This window comes from Cherax quadricarinatus, unplaced genomic scaffold, assembly GCF_038502225.1.
Source record: "Cherax quadricarinatus isolate ZL_2023a unplaced genomic scaffold, ASM3850222v1 Contig950, whole genome shotgun sequence".
NCBI lineage: Eukaryota > Metazoa > Arthropoda > Malacostraca > Decapoda > Parastacidae > Cherax > Cherax quadricarinatus.
Genome location: NW_027195976.1, coordinates 62,245 through 89,935, shown reverse-complemented (window position 1 = coordinate 89,935; position 27,691 = coordinate 62,245). Strand labels below are relative to the sequence as shown.

Below are 27,691 nucleotides of genomic sequence, written 5' to 3'. Positions count from 1 at the left end.
ATTCGGCTAAAGGCTAGCTCTCTGGAACGTATTAAAGGCATTAGCCGAGGGTCCACTGTATGTCCTTCGATGGCAGGTACAACATCTAGCTTCACTGGATGCGCCATTGTTAAGGATTGTGTGGTTTAGTGGTCTAAGGCATCATGCGTTTTCACTCACCGTGAGGCGGGTCAAAGCAGCATGGGTTCGACTCCTTGGCTAGTGCACTGCTGTTATTGATCAATATCACTCGTTTCATGGGTACAATAATATATTCTAACATGTATATAACAGAACTTTTTGATAATAAACTTTATTTTTTGCTTACACTCTTATTAATTTTTAATAGATTATATACTCAAAAAAATTATCTTTTTATTCTAACCAAGCAGTGCATCATGATGTGTTTGTTTAAATCATAAAACTACCCAATGTACAATGTATTTAAAATATATAAAGTTATTGTTAAACAGTGTTATTTCCAACCTGCAATACTGTTGCAAAAATCTATAATAACATAGCCATCCTTAGCGTTTACAATTTAAAAATACTGTATATTGTTATAAAGTTTTATAATTCTACATCAATGGAAGGTTTACCTTGATGATTAATACACATGTAACAGTGCCTCTGTATTTGACTAAAGAAGCCTACTGTCTAGGTGAAAGGTTTCAAAAATAAAGATACCCAACTGTTGTACATGTGTCTTAATCATCACCTTGTCAGCATTTTATACCATTTTCAACATATTTACTTTCATGGCAACGATGGACTTTCAATTCCAGGAATCAGAGCAACTCTCTCCTCTGTGAGATAAAATCGAATTACCTCCCATTTCCCAGGAGTTGAGTAATCCCCCCAACGTTTCCCTAGTACATAATTTGTATCTCCCCATACTCAAGGTATCATTCAAATACAATCCTGAATAACGTTCAACAAATTATCAAAAATTTTATTGCAGAAACTTTCTGCTATTTCTGTACTAAGATGTCTGGTGCTGTAATCCAGAAGATATAAGAAGCGGCCTCGGAAGGTGTGAAAAACATGAGTGCAGGCAAGCACAGTGTTTGATATGGATCTTATAACACGGGTCACCCTAATGTGGTCTGTTCCTTCAGTGACGAGGGCGGTCACATCACCCATGTTGGTAGTATTGTAATCAGGTAGAACAAGTCCTGAAGGGGAATCTGCAATAGCTTCGAAAGTATCCATTGAGTCTGACTTTAACAAATCAAATGCTTCCTCTTCCAGTGCAGAGCCAGATTTTAACTTGCTCTGAAGCTCCTGGTGAACTGAGCGAGCAAAATCCCAAAATATTTCATTTATATTTCTAGGAGTGTGTGTGTTCATGAATATAACTGATACATGACATCCAAGAGACTTGGAAACATCACCCTTCCAGTAGCGTCGCATATTGATGGAATGATAATTATAAATGTTGTAAGTGTCCTGGACAACACCTTTCTCAGCCAAGAGTTCAACTAGAGCTGCATCAGCAAGAGCAGTGAAGGCAGAGTGAATTGTAACTTTCTCAGCACGACATTTATTTAAAAATTTCCTGGTAGTGGTTGTATCTAATTGTCGCTCTAAGATGAGAGATTTCACCTCTATTCCTTCTGGTATTTGATATATTCTGCTAAAGAATAATTCCTTGTCTTTCCTTAAGTTAGCTTCATCAGTCAATTTCTTCATTAATAATGGGTCAGCTTCAATAAGAGCTTTTTTGGCCAGCACCAGCTCCATGGTTTCCTCACGTGATACAAACTCCCCAAGCTGATCATCATTAATGGGCTTTCCAGTAATAACATCATTCAGCAGTGTAACAGTAAAGCCACAGATCTTCATGGCTGAAAAACCATCAACAATACTATGATGAAACCCCAGGAACAGATGATAGGAATGTGGGAAGGATACCAAGTTGTCATCAGGTATGTGTGGGGAGGCCTGGCCTGAATGACCACTGCTTATATTATCCACCATTGAAGTGGTCTGCTCACACTGACCGCTGCTTGTATCAGCCACCAGCCTTGTACACCAAAGAGGACCAGTATCTGAATTGTATTGATATGATTTAAGGCAGGCCATTACTTCATTCACCTCTGTCTCGGGAAGCACCTGTGAGAAATATAAATTAAGATTATAACATTTAATTTGTGTCCTATGTATGCTAAATAAATTAAAAAAACAGTGCAGGCAGGTCAGCACTTAAAAGGTTTATCAGATTGAGTAATTTCTTTGGTTCACAGGAACTGGTACTACAGCAGGTCCTTGAATAATGTCATCTTGTTATAACGCTGATGAGAAAAAAATCGAATGAATACAATAGATACAACTTATTGTAATATAGAAATTCGTAACGTATATGATAATCACATAAATGTAGTACAATAAACGATGCGGTATGAAAGCGCTCAGTGAGCCTGCCCTATTTGTTATTGATTTTATAATAATCTTTATTTCTACAAGTACAAGTACATGTACAAGGTATACAGATGTAGCTGCCAATAATGACATACTACTACAGGTCCCCATCCCTTCATCCAAAACCCTTGGGGGCAGCAGTGTTTCGAATTTCAGAATTTTTCGAATTTCTGAATGAAGGTGGGGTTTAGAGCAGCACCCCATTATCAAACATTAACACTGCAGCAAAAAATGTATGAATACTCACATTAGGTGGGATAAAAAAAAAGTCACTGAGAGGTCACATCCCTCTCAGATCCAACATTTCTCACTGGAAACAGTTGTCCAAGCTGTTTTCTGTACCAAGATGCCATTGTGTTGCAGTGTCTGACAGAGATTTTTAGATTTTGCCACCGAAGTGGCTAGTTTATTGTGCACCCCATATCCATCCTGTGGATGGTAGTGCGAGAGCATATGAATACACAAAAGGCCTAGGAACTAGGCCCCAAAGGGTTAACAGGAATACATATGGATTTATATCTACATATCTATAGTTCACTTATCTGTTACAAGCAAATTTAGGAAATTTGCTTAGTATATCTGGTATCTTATTTTCATTAATAAGATATCTTGACATGTCACATAGGTTATTATACTGTCTGTCTCTGTATTCCTCAATGAGTGGACAATTAAGCACATAGTGTTCAAGAGAGTGACCAAATGCCTGATCACATAATTTACATTTAGTTTGATCATCATCTGTGTGTCTCCCAAACTGCCAGAAGTACTTGTAATCAAGCCTAAGCCTGGCCACTACAACATCAGTCAGTCTGTTCACATTGCAAGTTGCTCCATAAACATACTTATCTACGTTCATGTTATCATAGTGGGTTATAGATCTACTCAGGCTTCTAACTGCATTCCTATAACAATCATTTTCATTATTTACTTCTCTCCTAATATTATTCCTAATGCTAGACACAGTTATACCAAAGTTATATTCTACATTCTCCTTCTGGGTACTCTTCTTGGCTAACATATCAACTTTATCATGAAGGAGTAATCCAATGTGTGATGGGATCCATAGCAATTGTACATTAATTCCTTTGTCCCTAATTTTTGAGTATCTATACCTGGCTTCTCCAATGAGGATGTTGTTGGAGTCATTATATGAGTCAAGAGCCTTCAATGATGACATAGAATCAGTAATGATGACAGAGTCAAGCTCAGTGTCATAGGTTAGCTTTAGCGCCATTAGGATTGCAAACAATTCAGTTTGCAGTGTAGACGTCCAGTTGTTAATTCTTATGCCTAACTCAACAAATTTATTATCGTTCTTAACTAGGGAGGTGGCAACAAGAGCAGATGCAGCCCTGCCAGAAGACTCCTGTTTAGATCCATCAGTGTATATAACTTGTGATAACTTATTACTACCAGCTAGGTGAGAAATTTCTTCTTGAGCAGTTGCTCTAACAAGAGATTTAAGGAAGGGATTACTAGCAATGAGCTTCTTGGGAGGGACTTGTAGGTATGTGATATTAAATGAACACATCTTCCATGGAGGGGTGAAATGCTCTTGTTGCCTACAGTGATACAGTTCATGCAGGTTATAAAACTTAATGCAATTGCACGTTTTCACACTCCATTTAGATCTGTGTGTATTTACCTCTAGACACTTGGTAAGATTCACTGTGACAGTGTCTGGTTCGTTTCTCAACATTCTAATACCGAGTACAGTGTTAATTTCAACAATCCTATCACTGATACTAGAAATACCAAGCTCCTTCCTCATGTTAAGAACTTTTGTAGATCTGGGACAGCCAAGAATAATCCTGAGAGCTTCATTTTGCATTAACTCCAATGGTCGGAGAGAACTTTCTCTAGCTAATATCAACATGGGAGCAGCATAATCAATTAAGGACCTAACATAGGCTATGTACATCATTCTCACGATTCTCACATTAGCACCATAGTTGGGATTGTAGCCAGCAACAGCTTTGAGAGCATTTAGCCTAGCTTTACATTTCTTGTTTAGTTGTGGTATAGTGGATTTGTTAAAGGGTACATCTACACCAAGATATCTGTAAGTTTTAACGTAGCTAATGATTTCACCCTGCAAATAGATGGGTGGGGGATGTCGTTTGCTTGTTAATATCTTTGTTTTAGAGGAAGATATTATGAGGCCTAGTCGATTACAAATTGCTTGAACTTCATTAAGAATGATATTTATCTTCTTATGCCCTGTTGTATGGATCATGATATCATCAGCATAGCTTATAGCTATATGTTTAGGTGAGGCAGGTAGAGCATTTAGGAGAGCATTAATCAGAATATTAAATAGCATGGGACTAAGAACTCCTCCCTGCGGTATACCTAAAGACATTTCTTTAGAATCACTTCTGAAGCCTTGGTAAAGGACAGAGGATACTCTATTTGACAGGTATCCTATTATCCAGCAGAGTAAGCTACCACCAATATTCATTTTGGCTAGTTCATGTAGTATAACGGTTCTGTTCGCAATATCAAATGCAGATTTTAGATCAAGAAAAGTGGTAAAACTAGTAGAGGTGTGTGCAGTGAGAAAGGTGGAAATACAGTTCTGCACACTTTTACCTTTCATGAACCCATAGAGGTAGGGGGAAAGTTGATGTCTGATTCTGTAGTACAGTCTGTTAAGCATCATTCTTTCAAAAGTTTTACAAAGACAACTAGTTAAGGAGATCGGCCTAAATGCACAGTCTGACAGAGTAAATATCAAAATGGTATACAATACCGTCATTTTGATAGGTAAGACACATAGGCAACAGTTAGGCAACTTTATTCCGAAACGTTTTGCCTACTGTGTAGGCGAAACGTTTCGGAATAATGTTGGATAACTGCTGCCTATGTGTCTTACCTACCAAACTGTCAGTATTGTATACCTACCAACCACAGGCAGGATAAATGATTCAAACGTAGATGTCACGGAACTTCAGGAGGATTTAGACAAACTCAATTCCTGGTCGGAAAAGCTTAATGCTTGGGCAGCATTGAAAATTGGGTTGGGCAAATATTCTGTTAGTGGGATGGATTGTGAAGGACCTGCCTAGTATGGGCCAACAGGCCTGCTGCAGTGTTCCTCCTTTCTTTATAAATTCCCATTTTCCATTTATACACCTCCATGAAAAACTTCGGTTTTCGGAACTTTTCGAATTTCAGAATTTCGGATTAAGGGATATGGACCTGTATATAGAAAGCCCTTGTTATGCAGAGCATTTTGGGCAAATAAGGTCAGTTTTGTCCTCCGGATGCAACCCACACCAGTCAACTAAGCCACAGGTACCTATTTTACAGACAGATGAACAGGAACAGCAGGTGCCTTATGGAAACGCATCCTAATGTTTCCACCTGTACTGGGAACCAACCCGAGGACCTCAGTGTATGAGCTGAGTGTGCTAGCATCAAGCTATGGGACACCTCTAGGGAGGTTCACTGATGCAGGTGAGGGGCTCTTGATCTATGAAATTGGATCTGTGCTCCAGTTCCCTGAAATGAGCCTGAATGTCTTCCATTCCTTCCCCACAAGTGTTGTATAATCCCAGTGGGTTTAGCGCTCCCCCATAATAATTTTGAACTGCGTGGTGGTAGGAGGTGCTCCTTACAATTTTCACTTTGCAAACATTTATTCGCTGATTTTACCCTGTTGAAATGAGTGCTAAAGGTGCAATCTGCACCCCTGATGTTTGTGGTCACAAACAGAAATTGAAAAAGCTGCACCCTGATGTCTGTGGTCACAAACAGAAACTGAAAAAGTGTGAAATTAGACACAAAACTAAAAGTTCTGAAGAGGTTTGAGGATGGGCAATGAGGTGTGGATATTGGAAGAGCTCTTGGTTCCGTTACACGTCATTTCACTTTACAGTCACATTTCCAAGAACTTATCAATGACATTAAGCAAAGACTTAATGTACTTACCTCTTTGATGAATCCCAGTAACCTCCCATTCTTCAGACACTGTTAAAACTCATACGTATTTAGGGCTTCCCCAACATTTCCCCATGAATATACAGTATTTCGCGGCTTATAAGACTTGTTCTAGTTTCAGTTGTTTGGCATCGGACGTAACTGGGAGAGCTACAATCCACCCCACACCCCAAACTTATAGCTCCCTTCACTGACCTTCAGTTTATGGGACACAGGGTGGTTTTTGGAGACATTTTATGGAAAAAAACATGTGTCTAATAAGCCGCAAAATACTCTAAATGTTATATACGATATAGAAAGTAGACTCATAATGACACATGCTAGTTCTTGAAAACTGGTGCCCCCGTGCCCAGGTGGCCTGATGGCTAAAGCTCTCACTTCACAAACGGAGGGCCCGGGTTCGATTCCCGGCTGGGTAGTAATATGTCGACATGTTTCCTTACACCTGTTGTCATGTTCATCTAGCAGCAAATAGGTACCTGGGTGTTAGTGGACTGGTGTGGGTCACATCCTGGGGGACAAGATTGAGGCGCACAATGGAAATAAGTTAGACAGTCCTCGATGACTCACTGACTTTCTTGGGTTATCCTGGGTAGCTAACCCTCTGGGGTTAAAAATCCGAAGAAAATCTTATCTTACATGTACAACAGTTTTATGAATTGAAGAGCACAGGGAAAAATAGGGTTATGTTCCTGTTACCTCTTAAGTTTTATTGGTTGCTTCAAGGAACCACAGTGCTCCTTCACACTTACCTTAAAGTCAACATTATTATTGGTTGCTTCACGGAACCATAAAGTTCCTTCACGCTCGCCAAAACACACACGCAGGCATGGAACTTTCCTGTAACAATATGTAATATTGTAATACTGAATCAATAATACATACTTTACAATACAGTGTTACATAGTCATGTCAATACATGCTACCATAGATATAAAATAAATTCTTGATTGCTATACAGATTTAGAAGTGTTAAAGGTGTAGGGGTCATGGTGCCTGGGGGAATACCGGGAATATACCTGTAGAGAATTTCAGGGGACAGCACCCCCGTGACCCAGTTTGAGACCAGGCCTCACAGTGGATTAGGGCCTGATCAACCAGGCTGTTACTGCTGGCAGCACGTAAACTGACATACGAACCACAGTCCGGCTGGTCAACTTTAGATGCCTGTTCAGTGTCTTCTTGAAGATAGCCAGGAGTCTATTGGTAATCCCCCCTATGTATGTTGGGAGGCAGTTGTACAGTCTAGGGCCGATGATACTTATTGTGTTGTCTCTTAGCGTACTCGTGGCACCCCTTCTTTTCATTGTTGCAGCAACTGCCAAGTCTTTTGCTTTCATAGGGGTGATTTTCATGTGCAAATTTTGTACTAATCCCTCTAGGATTTCAAGGTGTATATTATCATGTATCTCACCTGTGTTCCAGAGAGTACAAGTCAAGGAATTTTAACCTTTCCCAGTAATTTGGGTGTTTTATCGTATTTCTGTATGCCATGAAGGTTCTCTGGTGGCCTGGTGGCTAAAGCTCTCGCTTCACACTGCGAGGGTCTGAGTTTGATTCCCAGCCAGGGTAGAAGCATTGGGCGTGTTTCTTTATGCCTTTTGTCTATGTTCATCAGTAAAATGGGTACCTGGGTGTTAGTCGACTGGTGTGGGTTGTATCCTGGGAAACTGACCTAATTTACTCGAAATGCTCAGCATAACAAGTGGCTTTCTGTATTGTATGTCACTGATGTCAGCTAGGCCTGTATACCATATACATGTACTTGTAGTAAATACAGATATTATATTATTATTGTATTCTCCAGGTAGCAGTTTCACCTGCCTTGAAAAGTGTTGTTAGTGTACAGCAATATTCCAGCCTAAACAAAACAAGCGATTTGAAAAGAATCATCATGGGCTTGGCATCCCTGGTTGTGAAGGTTCTCATTATCTATCCTATAACATTTCTAGCAGATGTAATAGATACATTATTGTGGTCTTTGAAAGCGACATCCTTTGACATTATCACTCCCAGGTCCTTCACATTAGATTTTTACTCTATTGTGTGGTTGGAATTTGTTTTAGACTCCAATAAAGTTTTAATTTCCTCAAATTTTCCATATCAGAGTAATTGAAATTTCTCTTCATTGAATTAAATGTTTTCTGTGGCCCATTTAAAGATTTGGTTGATGTCCGCCTGGAGATTTGCAGTGTCTTCGATGGATGACATTGTAATGCAAATTCGGGTGTCATCCGCAAAAGGAAGACATGGTGCTGTGGCTTACACTTTGTCAGATATGAGGATGAGGAAGAGGATGGGAGGAAGGAACAGGGTGGGGCCTTGTGGAACAGCTTTTCATTGTGGCTGCCTCAGACTTTACTCTGTTTACTATTACTCTTTGTGTTCTGTTTGTTAGGAAGTTATAGCTCCATCTACCAACTTTCTCCGTTATTCCTCTTTCATGCATTTTATGCTCTATTACACCATGGTCACGCTTGTTAAAGGCTTTCACAAAGTCTCTGTATAGTACATCTGCATTTTGTTTGTCCTCTAAAACATCCAAGACCTCATGATGATCCAGTAGTTGGGACAGGCAGGAGCGACCTGCTCTAAACCCGTGTTGCACTGGGTTGTGTAACTGATTGGTATCTAGATGGGTGGCGATCTTGCTTCTTAGAAGCCTGTCAGAGATATTTATATGGAACGTTAGCGCTCTTGGTCTGTAATTGTTTGCTATTGCTTTACTGCCACGTTTGTGGAGTGGGGCTATGTCTGTTGTTTTAAGTTGATGTGGGATGACCACTGTGTCCATACTCCCCTCTTCATAGAATGCTAAAGGCACGTGACAGGGGATTCTTGCATTTCTTGATGAACACAGAGTTCCACGAGTCTGGACCTGGGGCAGAGTGCATGGACTTTGTGTAATAACTGGGACTGTGAACATTGTGTAATAACTGTGATCATAAACATTGTTTAGTGATGAACGTGTGGTGGCGGTGACCCCAAAAAGAAGTAAACTCAATAACCATGATTCATTTAGTCGCTGTTTTACCACAAGTGTTGACATCACAATTCAGGTGACTCTTCTGACTGCAGCATCTTCACCCCTCCTTTCAGAGTGCCAGGACTCGGGTCTGGCCAATTGGTTTTTCCATGAATTCCTTTATAAGTGTTACCTTGCCCACACTAAGAGCAAGTCAGTCCATGAAAAATACTTCACTCACATAATCACACAAGCCTTCTGGATGCTCCCTCCTCCTCCCCCCAAACTTTACTGGGAACACCCCTACGTCTCTTTAGGTTAGGTTAGGTAAGGTTCGTCAGGAAACAGGACAAGTGTTTCCTGACGCGGGTCTTAGTCAGGTGATGACCCGCCTTCGGAGCTTTGGTCATCTGACCGAGGCCTTCCGCTGGCTTACCGGTCCACCTCTTGAAAAGTAATATAATTATATATATATAATTCGTACCTACTTCTCTTTCCTTGCACCCCAGTTTTAAATACCCTCTTAGTCATCCCCAGTTCTGTTCCATCATCTATAAATACTTAAATTACCTCAATAACCCTCCCCTTAGCCTTCTGAATTATGACTCTGATAACACACGTTATCATCTAATCTCCACACCACAGTATCTTCCTCACTAATTGGTTTTTAAAAAATCCCACCTTCGTTACAATAATAATAATAATAAAATCCTTGTATCAAGGTTACAATGTTATCCTGGGTCATGGGTACACACCTAGAATATATCTCCCAGTAAATACGCTTAAAGGTTTGCTTAAATCCTTATATTAGAGTCAAATATGGTCGCTTAGTGGAGTGCAGCAGCTTGCATACTTGACCCTGAGGTAATCAATAGACTGTTGAGTAATATATGTAGATACCGTTATTATTATACACATATCTGATGTGTTTAACGAAATAAGTAACAGAGTTATGTGATGCTATTCTCACTGGACATAACAATAACATGATCAGTATTTAGTCTCTAAAGTGGTAAACACTCGATGCATTTTGAACAATAACACACATTGGTCAGATAATATCTCACTAACTCAGATTTTTTTTTTTTAATATTTGTTACACAATTTTGACCCCACATAGCAAACAAGTACTTTGTTAAGTAAGCTTTTATTCAGGTACACACAAATACAGTTACATAAATTATCATACAACAGCATATGTATAGATTACCCAAGATAACCCAAAAAAGGTCAGACAAAGTGACTTATTTCAATGCAAATTATCGATTAAACTTACCGGTAGAGGTGTTTAAGAGCCAGTCTAACCTGGTCCTCCTGGAGAGGTACTCTTGTACTGAGGCTGACGTGGTAAGCGATTAATAAGATCCCTCTCTTATGACATTCCTCGAATATCTTCTCCACCTTCGACGCCTCCCTCAGCCATTTACCATCAAAGTCTGACATCTTCTGACCTACCAACGTACAGGAAATTAGGTTGGAATATAATCCTAATTTTTAAAGGGGCGGACCGATGAGCCAGTGAAAGGCCTCGGTCAGATTGAGCAAAGCTCCAGCGGAGGGTCATCATATAACTAAGACCAGCGTCAAGACACACTTTTCCTGTTTTCTGACAAACCTTACCAAACCTAAATTAGGTTGGCATTCAACAGGTTATATGATCAAATATATTTTTCTTGGCCATGGATGCGCATGTCTGTACTCACTGTATTTAAATTATGAAATTAAGGGCCGCCTTGTGGGTTTAGTGCTTAGTTTTGATTATAATAATATACAGGCAGGGAGGAAATAAAGAGAATAAGGATTATCAATGCATGATGAAAGCGCTGCTTGACTTGTGGGTTTAGCGCTTTATTTGATAACACATAATTAATCAATGTGCAACTGAACGATGACACAAGAAGGAGCTGTCAGACACTACATAGTTTAACATCTTCATTATGCACCCCATACCCATGTTATGGGCGGTCACTGTACATGCTGTCTTTGATGACTGTCGGTTCTAGCAGAGAACTACATTATAAACTACTAGCTAAGAGAAACTACTGCATTATAAACCACTAGCCAGGAGAAACTACTACATTATAAACTACTAGCTAAGAGAAACTACTGCATTATAAACCACTAGCCAGGAGAAACTACTACATTATAAACTACTAGCTAAGAGAAACTACTGCATTATAAACCACTAGCCAGGAGAAACTACATTATAAATCACTAGCCATGAGAAACATTATAAACCACTAGCCAGGAGAAACTACTGCATTATAAACTACTAGCTAAGAGAAACTACTGCATTATAAACCACTAGCTAGGAGAAACTACTGCATTATAAACCACTAGCCAGGAGAAACTACTGCATTATAAACCACTAGCCAGGAGAAACTACTGCATTATAAACTACTAGCTAGGAGAAACTACTGCATTATAAACCACTAGCCAGGAGAAACTACTGCATTATAAACCACTAGCTAGGAGAAACTACTGCATTATAAACCACTAGCCAGGAGAAACTACTGCATTATAAACTACTAGCCAGGAGAAACTACTGCATTATAAACCACTAGCCAGGAGAAACTACTGCATTATAAACTACTAGCCAGGAGAAACTACTGCATTATAAACCACTAGCCAGGAGAAACTACTGCATTATAAACCACTAGCTAGGAGAAACTACTGCATTATAAACCACTAGCCAGGAGAAACTACTGCATTATAAACTACTAGCCAGGAGAAACTACTGCATTATAAACCACTAGCCAGGAGAAACTACTGCATTATAAACTACTAGCCAGGAGAAACTACTGCATTATAAACCACTAGCCAGGAGAAACTACTACATTATAAACTACTAGCTAAGAGAAACTACTGCATTATAAACCACTAGCCAGGAGAAACTACTACATTATAAACTACTAGCTAAGAGAAACTACTGCATTATAAACCACTAGCCAGGAGAAACTACATTATAAATCACTAGCCATGAGAAACATTATAAACCACTAGCCAGGAGAAACTACTGCATTATAAACTACTAGCTAAGAGAAACTACTGCATTATAAACCACTAGCTAGGAGAAACTACTGCATTATAAACCACTAGCCAGGAGAAACTACTGCATTATAAACCACTAGCCAGGAGAAACTACTGCATTATAAACTACTAGCTAGGAGAAACTACTGCATTATAAACCACTAGCCAGGAGAAACTACTGCATTATAAACCACTAGCTAGGAGAAACTACTGCATTATAAACCACTAGCCAGGAGAAACTACTGCATTATAAACTACTAGCCAGGAGAAACTACTGCATTATAAACCACTAGCCAGGATAAACTATTGCATTATAAACTACTAGCCAGGAGAAACTACTGCATTATAAACCACTAGCCAGGAGAAACTACTGCATTATAAACCACTAGCTAGGAGAAACTACTGCATTATAAACCACTAGCCAGGAGAAACTACTGCATTATAAACTACTAGCCAGGAGAAACTACTGCATTATAAACCACTAGCCAGGAGAAACTACTGCATTATAAACTACTAGCCAGGAGAAACTACTGCATTATAAACCACTAGCTAGGAGAAACTACTGCATTATAAACCACTAGCCAGGAGAAACTACTGCATTATAAACTACTAGCCAGGAGAAACTACTGCATTATAAACCACTAGCCAGGAGAAACTACTCAAGATGGCAAGGGTTACACCAATACATAAAGGTGGTGACCCTACAGACTTAAACAACTATAGGCCAATATCTAACTTACCACTGCTATCCAAAATCTTTGAGAAACTCGTGCACAGGAGACTGTATTCATTTATAACGGCTCAAAACATACTCAACCCCTGCCAGTTTGGATTCAGGAAAAACAAAAGCACTAATGATGCAATCATAAAAATGCTAGATCTGCTTTACACAGCATTGGAAAATAAGGAATATCCACTAGGAATTTTTATTGACCTAAGCAAAGCTTTTGACACAGTAAACCACGAAATCCTACTCCACAAACTTGACCACTACGGTATAAGAGGCCATGCGCTTGCTTATTTCAAATCTTACATTACTAATAGGTATCAGTACGTCACCATTAAAGACACAGCATCAGCAACACGGCCACTTGATACTGGAGTTCCGCAGGGAAGTGTCCTTGGTCCCCTGCTCTTCCTCATATACATCAATGACCTTCCAAACGTATCCCAACATCTGAAACCCATTCTCTTTGCTGATGACACGACTTATGTCATCTCTCACCCTAATCTTGCCACCCTCAACACCATTGTGAATGAGGAGCTGATTAAAATATCGACTTGGATGTCAGCCAATAAACTTACGCTTAACACTGACAAAACTTACTATATTATGTTTGGTAGCAGAGCAGGAGATGCACAAATTAACATTAAGATTGACAACACTCTAATTAACAGAAATAATGGGGGAAAATTCCTAGGCTTATACCTTGACAACAACCTGAATTTCAGCACCCATATCCAGCATATAGCCAAAAAAGTATCCAAAACGGTTGGGATCCTCTCCAAGATACGATACTACGTGCCGCAAAATGCCCTTCTCACACTATACCACTCATTTATCCATACCTCACCTATGCTATTTGTGCTTGGGGATCAACTGCAGCAACACACCTAAAGCCAATAATAACCCAACAAAAAGCTGCAGTAAGAATAATCACTAAATCCCATCCCTGGCAGCACACTCCCCCCACTCTTCAAAGATCTAAACTTACTCCCAGTTCAGTACATCCACACTTACTACTGTGCAATCTATATCTACAGGGCCTTAAACTCTAATATCAACCTTGACCTAAAACGCTTTCTTGATAGTTGTGACAGAACCCACAGGCATAACACCAGAAACAAACATCTCTACGACATTCCCCGTGTCCGACTAAACCTCTACAAAAATTCAATGTATGTCAAAGGCCCTAAAATCTGGAATACCCTACCTGAGAACTCTAGAACTGCAGACACATTCATCACCTTCAAAACTACCATTAGAAAACATCTTATCTCCCTGATACACCCCGTCAACTAACTACACGAATACCACCTGGTGGTTCACACTTACACTCGCTCACTCATTTGACCATAAACAGAAATATTAATCTCAGTCTTAAAATAATGAATCCTGTGATACTCCAATACTGAAACTATATACTGTGCCAAAACAAAAGCATTCACATTGCTAAACACACAAACTAGTATTTAGTCACCTAGCCATAATACCAACTTACCTCATAATTTGTAATATTTTGTAATATTTTACAATTAAGAATAAAACTAAGTATGCCCGAAATGCCTAGCCATGCTAAGCGTTCTAGTGGTACACTCTGTAATCACAATTTTACTACATGTAAACCAAACAATAACCAAATTTCTGTAAACTCAGCATTGTAATCCTTATAGAGAATAAACTTTGAATTGAATTATAAACTACTAGCTAAGAGAAACTACTGCATTATAAACCACTAGCTAGGAGAAACTACTACATTATAAACTACTAGCTAAGAGAAACTACTGCATTATAAACCACTAGCCAGGAGAAACTAAATTATAAATCACTAGCTAGGAGAAACCACCACGTTATAAACCACTAGCCAGGAGAAACATTATAAATCACTAGCCATGAGAAACATTATAAATCACTAGCCAGGAGAAACCACATTATAAATCACTAGCCATGAGAAACATAAACCACTAGCCAGGAGAAACATTATAAACCACTAGCCAGGAGAAACTACATTATAAATCACTAGCCATGAGAAACATTATAAACCACTAGCCAGGAGAAACATTATAAACCACTAGCTAGGAGAAACTACTACATTATAAACCACTAGCCAGGAGAAACTACTACATTATAAACCATAGCCAAGAGAAACCACATTATAAACCACTAGCCAAGAGAAACTACTACATTATAAACCATAGCCAAGAGAAACCACATTATAAACCACTAGCCAGGAGAAACTACTACATTATAAACCACTAGCCAGGAGAAACTACTACATTATAAACCACTAGCCATGAGAAACATTATAAACCACTAGCCAGGAGAAACCACACTATGACTCGGTTCAAGCAGAGAACTACATTATAAACCACTAGCCAAGAGAAACTACTGTATTATAAACAATAGCCAAGAGAAACCACATTATAAACCACTAGCCAGGAAAAACTACTACATTATAAACTACTAGCAGGAGAAACCACTAGCCAAGAGAAACTACATTATAAACCACTAGCCAGGAGAAACCACCACATTATAAACCACTAACCAGGAGAAACCGCCACATTATAAACCACTAGCCAGGAGAAACCACCAGCAAGGAGAAACCACCACATTATAAACCACTAGCCAGGAGAAACCACCACATAAACCACTAGCAAGGTGAAACTACCACATAAATCACTAGCCAGTCAAAACCACCACATTATAAACCACTAACCAGGAGAAACCACCACATTATAAACCACTAGCAAGGAGAAACCACCATATAAACCACTAGCAAGGCAAAAACTACCACATTATGAACCACTAGCCAGGAGAACCCACCACAGTATAAACCACTAGCCGTGTCTTCCTTTGCAGATGAAACCCAAATTAGCATGACAGCATCCTCCAATGAAGACACTGCAAGACTCCAGGCGGACATCAACCAAATCTATAAGTGGGCCGCAGAAAACATTATGAGGTTCATTGATGAGAAATTTCAATTACTCCGATATGGAAAACGTGAGAAAATTAAAATTTCATCGGAGTATAAAACAAATTCCAACCACATAATAGAGCGAAAAACTAATGTCAAAGACCTGGGAGTGATCATGTCAGAGGACCTCACCTTCAAAGACCATAACATTGTATCAATCGCGTCTGCTAGAAAAATGACAGGATGGATAATGAGAACCTTTAAAATTAGGGATGCCAAGCCTATGATGACACTTTTCAGGTTGTTTGTTCTATCTAGGCTGAAATATTGCTGCACATTAAAAGCACCTTTCAAGGCAGGTGAAATTGCTGAACTAGAAAATGTACAGAGAACCTTCACGGCGTGCATAAGTACGATTAAACACCTGAATTACCGGGAAAGCTTGAAGTTCCTCAACCTGTACTCCCTAGAACGCAGGCGGGACTCCCGCTGCGGGAGAGATACGTGATTATGTACACTTGGGAAATCCTAGAGGGATTAGTACCAAACTTGCACAGGAAAATCACTCCCTATGAAAGCAAATGACTTGGCAGACGATGCAACATTCTCCCAATGAAAAGTAGGGGTGCTACTAGCACGATAAGAGACAACACAATAAGTGTCAGGGGGCCCAAGACTATGCAACTGCCTCCCAGTATGCATAAGGGGGATTACCAATAGACCCCTGGGTGTCTTCAAGTAGGCACTAGACAGGCACCTAAAGTCAGTACCTGACCAGCTGGGCTGTGGTTCATATGTTGGATTGCATTCAGCCAGCAGTAACAGCCTGGTTGATCAAGCCCTGATCCACCATGAGGCCTGGTCACGGACCGGGCCGCGGGGGTGGGGGCCCCCGGAACTCTCCAGAAATAGGATGGTTATGGATATTGGAAGTTCCTTATTTGTCTGGTGCCCCTGTGTACTCCTTCCCTTTTCTCTTCGTCTACATTCGTTCTTGTCTTCTCTTCAATTCCCACTTTTCTATGTTCTTGCAGCATCTAACTTTTCCCTTTCCCCTTGGGAAGTTCCGACGGTTCATATCTGTTCTTCCCCACTGCCATGCGCGGAAGCCTAAATACCTACGGTTGCTTCTCGCTCTCACTTCCAGACTCATTCTCATGCCATCGCAGTGTGCATCAATGGTTCCAAGTCCTCTGATGGTGTCGAACTTGCAGCAGTGTTTCCAAACAACATAGTACGAGGGCCTTTATTAGCCTCGGCTAGCATTATTACAGCTGAATTGTGTGCAATTCAGCTGTAAAAATGCCTGTGTCACCATATGTGGTAGTTTCAGACTCCCTTAGTGATTTGCAGGCCATACAAAAATGTGATTTACTTCATTCCCTGGTTCTTCGTATCCAGTTTTGGTTACGCCATATGTCTAGCAAGCACAAAGATAGTGTTTTTTGCTGGGTCCCCGGTCATGTTGACATACAAGGCAATGAACAGGCAGACACTGCTGCGCAGTCAGCAGTACATGACCTCCCAGTTTCATATAGAAGTATTCCATTCACAGACTTTTTGCTGTGATTTCTACCCACCTTCGCAACCGTTGGCAACAACATTGGTTTGATCTGCTACATAACATGTTGCATTCTATTAAACCAAGTATAGGTTTCTGGCGGTCCTCTTGTCATCAGTGTCGAGGTTGGGAGACTACACTTTCCCGTCTTTGCATCGGACACACTCGTCTTATTCACGGGTATAACCATAATAATATATTTTTATTTATACAAGTACATGTGCAAGATATACAGGCCTAGCTGACATCAATGACATACCACTGTATAGAAAGCTGCTTGTTATGCAGAGCATTTCAGGCAAGTTAGGTCAGTTTTGTCTCAGGACGCGACCCACACCAGTCAACTAACACCCAGGTACCCATTTTATACTGATGGTTGAACATCCCCTCAAGGGAGGTTCCTTGATGCTGGTGAGGGGCTCTTGATCTAGGGAATTGGATCTGTGCTCCGATTCCCTGAATGGAGTCTGAATACCTTCCATCCCCCCACATTTGCTGTATAATCCTACAGGTTTAGCGCTCCCCCATGATTATATTATTATTGATGGGTGAACATGGACAACAGGTGTCTTAAGGAAACACGTCCTAACGTTTTCCAGGCGTACCGAGGATTCGAACTCAGGACCTGTGTGCGAGCTGAGTGCACTAACGAGGAGCCCTGTTCCACTGTATGAGAATTGTTAGGTTCCAGTTTCTGTTAGCCATATTCTGTTGGACTGCCCACTATCAACGAGCATGCAGAATTTACCTCCGATGTCGTCACCGCTCTAATACCCTTACTTTACCTTCCCTTCTTGCTGATGGATCCTCCTTTAATCCAGACTCTCTCTGTGGAAAATTGCATTTATCTGAATGTAACTCATTATGTACATAACAGTAAATGATAACAAAGATAATTATTATTTATCAGTTACATAGACAAGTAGGAATTTGGGACACCTAGGTCGCAAAAATGTCCCCCTTGGATACCTACCATTGTCATATCCACAAGTTGCTCTAGACCTATTAATTACAAATGAAATATACATCACCAGGAATTCTGGTAAATATATAAATTTGTGGACTGTATATTAAATTAATAAAGGATTATATATATACACATTTACATAACAGAAGGAGAATATCTTAAAATCACTCACCAATTTGACTGGAGATCAAGGTGTATCATACTCAGAAAACCTCACTGTCTAAATTTATGAAAATACTGGCCAGAATTATAACACAAATCTAGATAGCTTATCTGAGGTTCCTGGAGCTGTCTTGTCCAGTCGTCTGATATCTCAATTTATGCAGGAATACACATCCAACAATTTTGGCTCCTATTTGAGAGGTGTCAGCCCAATTTTAACCTCTAGAACACGAAAATTCTTCTTATTTTCACTAACGTTTTCTTGGCTCCTTTAAAACACAATGGCGAGTCTCATCTGCGCAGGCACAGGCTTCCCATTTTTTATAACAATTTTTATTAAATACAGTATGGCCATCTATTTATATATAACTACTGTATTTCTGGAAAATATATACAGTATTTTCCACACTTCAGCCGGGCGGAGTTCGTTGCTAAACGACTCAAATTGCTCATTTGGCAATTGTGGAGGACCTGGATACATATAGGATCTGGCATCCACACGGCGACATATTGCACAAGATTTAATCACCCTTTTTACACTTTGCCGTCCTTGTGGAATACAGAAAGTTTCTCTAATACAATTTAAGGTATCTTGTACCCCACCATGCATTACATTCTTATGGGCATTTAAAACAATTAAATTTGTTAGATGATGAGTTTTGTGCAGTAAGATAGGGTGTTTAGCATAATCACCCAATTCAGCATTTTGTAACCTACCTCTGCACCCAATTACATTGTTCTCTAAATATAGCCCCAATTTCTCTATTATAGAACCTTTCACAATATTTCTTTCCATCATCAATTTAATCTCATTTCCACAGATTTCTTCTTGTACCCTTTTTATCCAATACTAAAGAGGATGTGAAAACTTATATGAGATATTCATCTTGTTTAAAAATTTAAACACCAACTCAGTTACATTGATTAGTTTGGGTAAAGAAGAATACCTATCTATATCAATGGCTAGGGAAGGACAAACTATTGGAGCAGTGGTCACAGTAATTTCAACAGGAGCAATATATGCCTTTTGTACAGGCCAATTAGCTTTATTTACCAACCAGCTCAGTCCTTTAAACCATGATACAGCATTTACAAACTTAGCATAAGGTAAACCTCGAGACAAGAAATCAGCTGGATTCTCCTCACCAGGTATATGATTAAATGTTAACATATGCTGACCCAAACTATTATACTTCTCTTGCATCTTATTAATTTCAGCGACTCTGTTTTGTACATACACAATTTTACTGTTTCCATTACGAATCCATTGTAAGGATACCTCATTATCAGACCAAATTACAGTGTCGCTAATATTTATCTCCTGCAACTTATTTCTTATATAATTAGCTAATTTGACACCTACATAAATGGCTGTTAATTCCAACTGAGGTAAGGTATGTGATATAATTGGAGACACTTTAGCCTTAGACATAACAAGAGAAATAACACTATTACATTGAAGGTAAGCAACTGCTCCATATGCCAATTTTGAAGCATCACAAAAAATGTGGAGTACATTTTTCCTATTTGGATTGGCCACCTGGCGTGGGAACTCCAACATTGGAATTTTCTCATAATCACCAATTAATTCATCCCACCTGTTAATGAATTCCTCAGGTAGAATTTCATCCCAAGCACATTTAAGTTTCCATGCTTCCTGAATTAATAATTTCCCTCTTATAGTAAGGGAAACCAGCAAGCAAGACTCTCTTAGTTAATTTATTGGGCATACTGTAATTATTAGGTTTTAACATTAACAAATCTCTCTCAGTATCCTAAGTTAAACCCAATACATTAATACATTTTGGCACTTCATCTCCAGGGTAATCTTTACTTATTTTGTCCTTTAATTTGGACGAATTACTATTCCATTCCCTCAGAGGCATATTTGCACTTTGCATTATTTCATTAGCCTCTCCATAAGTCATTAACAGTTCCTCTTCAGTTGATGTCACACCCAGGAAATTGTCCACATAAAATTGTTTGCTCATTACTTTACTCAATGGACTTTCCATACGTTTAAGGTGTGCATTTATCATCGCTTGAAGTAGGAATGGACTGGATGTAGCACCAAATAATACGCTCTTAAAGCGAAAGGTTTTCAGAGGGCTAAGTGGGTCACTAGGATTCTCTGGCCATAAGAAGCGGGTACAATCCCGGTCAGCCTCTTGTAAACCCACTCTCAGGAAAGCTTTACTTATGTCAGCCGTAAAGGCATAATTCTTCACACTGAAATTTAATAAGATATCCTAATTTTTCCGTCAACGACAGACCTGTCGTCAGTCATTTAAACTAGGTACATTTTTGTTACTCCTGGCACTACAATTAAACACAATCCTCAAAGGAGTGGTCTTAGAATCCTTCTTCACTCCGTGATGTGGCAAATAGTGACCATAAATTTTGGCTTGCTCAGGAGGTACCTCTTCTATAAATTTATTAATTAACTGCTCAGCAATTATATCATTATAGGCAGTTAACAATTCTGGTGTCTTACTCAGTTCACAGAGCTGAGCCTTTAATTGTCCATATGCCATTCTGTAATTAGTGGGCAATTCTGGGTGGTTCAGTCTCCACGGAAGTCGTACCCAGTATTGTCCAGATTCAAATTTTACATCTCTCAGGTATTGATCCTGAGTAAAAGAATCGTCTGGACTTTCTTCATTTACATTTATTCCAATGCTGTCTAATTCTCACAATTTTTGCACTGGTTCAACACCATCCTCTATGGAAGAATTATACTGGGGTACGATTTCATGAGTAAGACACACAGTTATGGTATTTGTAGTTTAATCTAGTCATGAATTATTATTACGAGGAATCCTACCATACATTACATGGCCTCCTGCAGTCTTCAAAAGGGTGACACCACATTTCTTTACCATACTCTTTACAAAGGAGGCATAATAGTCACTACCTATCAAAATATTTATTGGGCCTACAGAATCATCCCTTACACCAGAAGGTGCTAAATTTACATTATGTGAAAGTCTTTCTGTAGCTTTACTAAGCCCTACTGTAGTTATTTTCTCTGGAAGTCTATCTACAATTACTGCATTAACACGTTTTTTCTCATTGCCCAACCTGACAGTTACATAAACAGTGTCATACAATTGAGCCCTTTTATCCGAGAGAAAACCAGATAATTTTAAAGTTGTGGGATCTCCCATCTGTACTTTCATACCATCAAGACATTAACGTTTTATGAAAGTACGTTGGGATCCCTGGTCCAATAATGCATTTACATTTTTTATTTATGCCTTTTATCATCAAGTTTTATCTGTAACACAGGTAAGGCTACTTCAGCAAAGCCATCATTATTAACATTAGCAGCAATTTTTACATTAGCCACTGTTGTGTCAGGATTGTCAACATTATCATTATTATCAACATTGTCATATAGACCCTTACACATGACTATATGGTGTCTTCCTTTGTGACATTGATAACAGTTGTTTAATTTGGCATGACAATCCTTTACATTGTGATTACCTAAACACCTGATACATCTGTCAAGTTCCTCCAATCTTTCAACTTTATCATTCCATGAATTGTATGCATTGCAATTCTTAGAAAAATGAGTACCCTTGCAGAAGAGACAATCTCTTTTTTCTTTGACTGGTTTCTTATTAACTGTGCTACTCTTAGGAGGGTACTTATTCTTCTTACCTTGTGGAGAATCATTATTTCTGATTCCTGCTACTTGATATGCACCTGTGCAACTCTTTTTAGGAAATGAATTTTGATTATTAACATTGGGATAATTTTTCCCTTTGTGAAACTTGACAGATACCTCAGAGTTATTATGAGTTGCATCTTTAAAATGAGTTAGTTGGCTGGTCTGCAACCGCACAATTAATTCTTGTAGACCTAGTCTTATTTCCTCCAGTCCAAAATAACCTTTGTGATATTTGTTTGAGATCCATTCAAGTGTTTTATAGTTTAATTTATTCTGTACTATGGCACCCAATAACCAGTCTGATTCCTTCAGATTATATTTATTGCTTAAAGTTTTGAGAGTGCTCTCCAGTTTAACTCTAAACTGCTGAAAACCTTTGTAAGTGTGATCTGGAGATTTTAAATTAACAATGATATTCACTAGATCCAACCTACTTTGTTCTATATTACCATAAGTGACCTTCAACAAGTCAACTGCTTCCTTGTAAGAGTCATCTACATTGGGAAAGGCTTGTATGAGTATGTGAGCATCTCCTCTTACCTGTCCTTTGAGGTAAAATAATTTAGTTACACAGGCTAGGTCACTCCTGTCATGCACAACTGCTTTAAAAATTGACCAAAATTCCTCCCAGTTTTCTCCAGGATTAAACACAGGTAAACATAGTTCAGGGAGTTTTGGCAAAGACATATTACTTGTTGGAGCAGACTGATTAACTGCCTGGTTTACACATTTTTATTCAAAGCCTGACTTTTACAAGAAAGAATCTTTTCTTCTAATTTATAATACTGATTAATCATAAGATCTACTTCAGTCTCATCTACACAGTTTACTAGCAAATCTCCTTCATATTTGTTGTAATATAATTTGCATGAATCATATCTATTCCCTAAAGCATCTAAATACAATTTTAAATCATCAGTATTCACAGTTTCTTGATTCATTAATTCCAAACATTTATTATATGCCTTGGTTACATGACCTTTTCTAGCTTGCAGTGATGATTTTTTTGCTCTATATTCCATGTTTGTCTTCTCTATTAATTTGCTTATTTTCAGCCATGATGCAATGTATTAAATTCAACTTAATTAATAACACTGATTATGTACTAAATTATGCACTTTATAAATGTAAATAGTACAACTTACCTTTGAATAAATCCTAGCTACACTTGAGCTTTGCAATTACATGTAAGAAAATTATAATATAAATTTTAAACACACATTAATAATGTTAGCTACACTTGCGCTTAGTAATTACACATGTAAGAAAATTATAATATAAATTTTAAATACACATTAATAATGTTAGCTACACTTGAGTTTAGTAATTACACCTGTAAGAAAATTATAATATAAATTTTAAATGCACATTAATACAAACCTTTAGCCAGACTTGGCTCATCAAAATTAATATTATACAAATTAATATAAATCCTTGCCAGAATTTGGCATAGCAAAATTAATATTATGCACATTAATATTAGCTACACTTGGCTTATCAATTACACATACATTAATATAAATCTTGGCCAGAATTGTCTTATCAAATTAATATTAAACAAATTAATATAAATCCTTGCCAGAATTTGGCATAGCAAAATTAATATTATACATATTAATATAATCTTTAGTCATACTTGACTTGGCTTATCCAAATTAATATTGTAATAATTATAATCCACTACACATTAAGTAAATTTGTAAACTTAACCTCCACCTCCTTCTGTCATTTCACATATAATTATTAAGTAATTAACTAATTAATGACTTCACTAATTACCTCCGGTTCAAGAAGTACCAACGCGCAAATTAAATGTGGAAAATTGCATTTATCTGAATGTAACTCATTATGTACATAACAGTAAATGATAACAAAGATAATTATTATTTATCAGTTACATAGACAAACAGGAATTTGGGACACCTAGGTCGCAAAAAATGTCCCCCTTTGATACCTACAACTGTCATATCCACAAGTTGCTCTAGACCTATTAATTACAAATGAAATATACATCACCAGGAATTCTGGTAAATATATAAATTTGTGGACTGTATATTAAATTAATAAAGGATTATATATATACACATTTACATAACAGAAGGAGAATATCTTAAAATCACTCACCAATTTGACTGGAGATCAAGGTGTATTATACTCAGAAAACCTCACTGTCTAAATTTATGAAAATACTGGCCAGAATTATAACACAAATCTAGATAGCTTATCTGAGGTTCCTGGAGCTGTCTTGTCCAGTCGTCTGATATCTCAATTTATGCAGGAATGCATATCCAACAATTTCGGCTCCTATTTGAGAGGTGTCAGCCCAATTTTAACCTCTAGAACACGAAAATTCTTATTTTCACTAACGTTTTCTTGGCTCCTTCAAAACACAATGGCGAGTCTCATCTGCGCAGGCTTCCCATTTTTTATAACAATTTTTATTAAATACAGTATGGCCATCTATTTACATATAACTACTGTATTTCTGGAAAATATATACAGTATTTTCCACACTCTCATTGACTTTTTGACAGCAACTGATTTACTGCACAAACTCTGATGATGATTCCTCTAGCACTCCCCACAGTTCTTTCTTCCTCAATCTTGCTACCCTCTGCCCCTGCACTATCCCCTGCCCTGCTGCACTGCATGATCTTATAACAATAATCCCTCTCCCTGTTGCTTCCCAGTACCTTTGCACCCTTCCCTGCCCTGCTGCGCTGTATGACCCTTGTAGGTTTAGCGCTTCTTTTTTGTTATAATAATACATTATAAGCCACTAGCCAGGACTGAGAAAGATTCTCCAGTAATTCGCTCTACACAAGCAAGAAAAAACACGTGATAATAATTGATCTCAATACTAAAACAATTATGTGTGTGTTCCCCATTCTTCAGTGTATTGACCAAGGTCTTGGAAAGAAGCAAGTGCCTCTTCAGGAGTCGAGCTGGACAATGTAGCCGTTATTTGTCTACAAGAGGCTCTCTTACCCAACATTGTGTAGACATTTGTCTACAAGAGACACTCTTACCAAACATAGTGTAGACATTTGTCTACAAGATACACTCTTACCCTCTACCCAACCTACTCTTCCCCTATGCCCACTTTCCCACTCACCCACTTACTTATCTCTTGCTTGCTTGCTGTGTAGACTGCTGTGCTGTCGAAGACTGCTGCTCACACTGACGACATGAAGGCTACAGTTGTTATCTATACCTTAAAATACACTGCACAATAATGGTGACACATCTAATTTTCAGTGTACAGATCTCGCAAGGCTAAATAAATGTATTCCACGATATATACCTGGATGTTTGCTCAATCTACTGACTTAAATACGCAACACTAAAGTAATTAAGCTTATTTAGGTACAGTTACACAAATTATCATACTTAATAACATATGTGTAAATTACCCAGGATAACCCACTTGGTCTGCTGTTAAATGAGTTTTAAAGACAAACCTCAGGTTTCTAAATGACAGAAGAGATACTTGTGATGATCTGGCATCATTCCACTCATAAAGTGACCTTTAACTTCTTCACGTGTCAGTCACTAGTTAGGTAGACACTACTTCCTGACCTTTATCCCATATGACTGTGATATATAACGTAAACAACAAGACAGGATGTTTTTGTGAAGGGCTCCACGTTGGGCGAGAGATGTTTTAAAGGACCCCAATGGAAATAAGTCACTCAGTCTGACTTTTTTGGGTTATCCTAGGTTCTCTACACATATGCTGCTATGTAAGATAATTCTATGTAACTGTATTTGTGTATACCTGAATAAACTTACTTACTTACTTATTCCAAACTTCAATGTGTATATATATATATATATATATATATATATATATATATATATATATATATATATATATATATATATATATATATATATATATATATATATATATATATAATATATATATATATATATATATATATATATATATATATATATATATATATATATATATATATATATATAATAAGATCACAGTAAACAGGTGATTTCAAAATATGCAAAACAACCACTTTGAAAGAATAGAGAAATTCCAAGCGCTTTCGTGACTACTCACATTATCAAGGAACAATAATAATAACTTCTCAGTGCGTCATCAGGAGCTGTGCAATGTTACAAGGGAACAACCAAAGCAGGGGGAGAGGTCTCAGAGTACCGTGTGTCACTGGCCACGGTTACCCTTAGACTGGGTTAGTGGTCTGTGCCAACCCCACCCTACCATCATCCCCCCACTACCCATATGGGGTAGGAGGGTTTCTGGAAACCAGAATTGCCCAGCATAAATACTCAGGACAGGGCAGGAGTCGAACGCTATCTTTAACCACGTTAGTGCATGTAATCATCCACCGGGGTGGGATGCTGCCCAGATTATAGTACCAAACAGTTCTGTCATGGAAAGAAACATAATTGAATCTTCCCTCTTGAAACATGAAAGGAATACAGTATACAACTTAAATTATGGATTATACAAGCTCGATAATTATTTAGGAGAGTCCATTGTACACAATCTTAAACAACAATGCTATACAAAGTCACAGGATTGTTCATCATGCCAGGTGGTTGATGGATTGGTGACGCCCGTCCAGTGTCTACGTACCAAATTATTATTATTATTATTATAATCAAGGGGAAGCGCTAAACCCGGAGGATTATACAGCGTCTAGGGGGGGGATGTGGAAGGCATTCAGGCTTAATTCGGGGAACTGGAGCACAGATCCAATTCCCTAAATCAAGAGCCCCTCACCAACAGTCTACGCACCAAAACTTCTCACCATGTCAGTTTTGAAGGTTATATAACACCTGCAACTGTTAATGTACCATACAGTGACAAGCACACAAGATAACGTAAGGAAAGGTTAAAGGGTATTAGTAGAATTTAGATCATAGAAATATTATCAGATAGACATAGAAGTCCCCATGTATGGCATATTAACAGCCACTGAGGAAACAGTAGACAATATGTAGGAAGAGATACATGGGTACATGGGTAGAACATTCTGAGTACATGGGTAGAACATTCTGAGTACATGGGTAGAACATTCTGAGTACATGGGTAGAACATTCTGAGTACATGGGTAGAACATTCTGAGTACATGGGTAGAACATTCTGAGTACATGGGTAGAACATTCTGAGTACATGGGTAGAACATTCTGAGTACATGGGTAGAACATTCTGAGTACATGGGTAGAACATTCTGAGTACATGGGTAGAACATTCTGAGTACATGGGTAGAACATTCTGAGTACATGGGTAGAACATTCTGAGTACATGGGTAGAACATTCTGAGTACATGGGTAGAACATTCTGAGTACATGGGTAGAACATTCT

At 38.4% G+C, this 27,691-nt stretch overlaps 1 protein-coding gene across 3 annotated transcripts; it reads right to left on the bottom strand.

Annotated features, from left to right (window-relative positions):
- Window positions 1–276: 276 nt before the first annotated feature.
- On the bottom strand, window positions 277–26,532 carry LOC128697505 (uncharacterized). 3 transcript variants are annotated; one of them, XM_070080783.1, is made up of 4 exons: window positions 26,420–26,532; window positions 10,584–10,758; window positions 7,095–7,182; window positions 277–2,094 (listed from the first exon to the last, which is right to left on the bottom strand). In XM_070080783.1, the coding sequence occupies exons 2-4, from the start codon at window positions 10,748–10,750 to the stop codon at window positions 889–891; spliced, it is 1,461 nt and encodes a 486-aa protein (XP_069936884.1). In that variant the 5' UTR covers window positions 10,751–10,758; window positions 26,420–26,532; the 3' UTR covers window positions 277–888. The 3 variants fall into 3 exon arrangements, with proteins under 3 accessions (XP_069936884.1, XP_053645218.2, XP_069936885.1); XM_053789243.2 differs by lacking the exon at window positions 26,420–26,532 and adding an exon at window positions 25,465–26,036; XM_070080784.1 differs by lacking the exons at window positions 7,095–7,182; window positions 10,584–10,758; window positions 26,420–26,532 and adding an exon at window positions 2,648–2,788.
- Window positions 26,533–27,691: the final 1,159 nt, after the last annotated feature.

Excerpts from the sequence above, each read along its gene's own strand:
- LOC128697505 (XM_070080783.1), bottom strand. The coding sequence starts at position 10,750 with ATGTCAGACTTTGATGGTAAATGGCTGAGGGAGGCGTCGAAGGTGGAG. Across the intron at positions 7,183-10,583 it reads GCTCTTAAACACCTCTACCG|GAAAGTTCCATGCCTGCGTG; the intron begins GTAAGTTTAATC and ends ATATTGTTACAG. Across the intron at positions 2,095-7,094 it reads ATAATAATGTTGACTTTAAG|GTGCTTCCCGAGACAGAGGT; the intron begins GTAAGTGTGAAG and ends TATTTCTCACAG.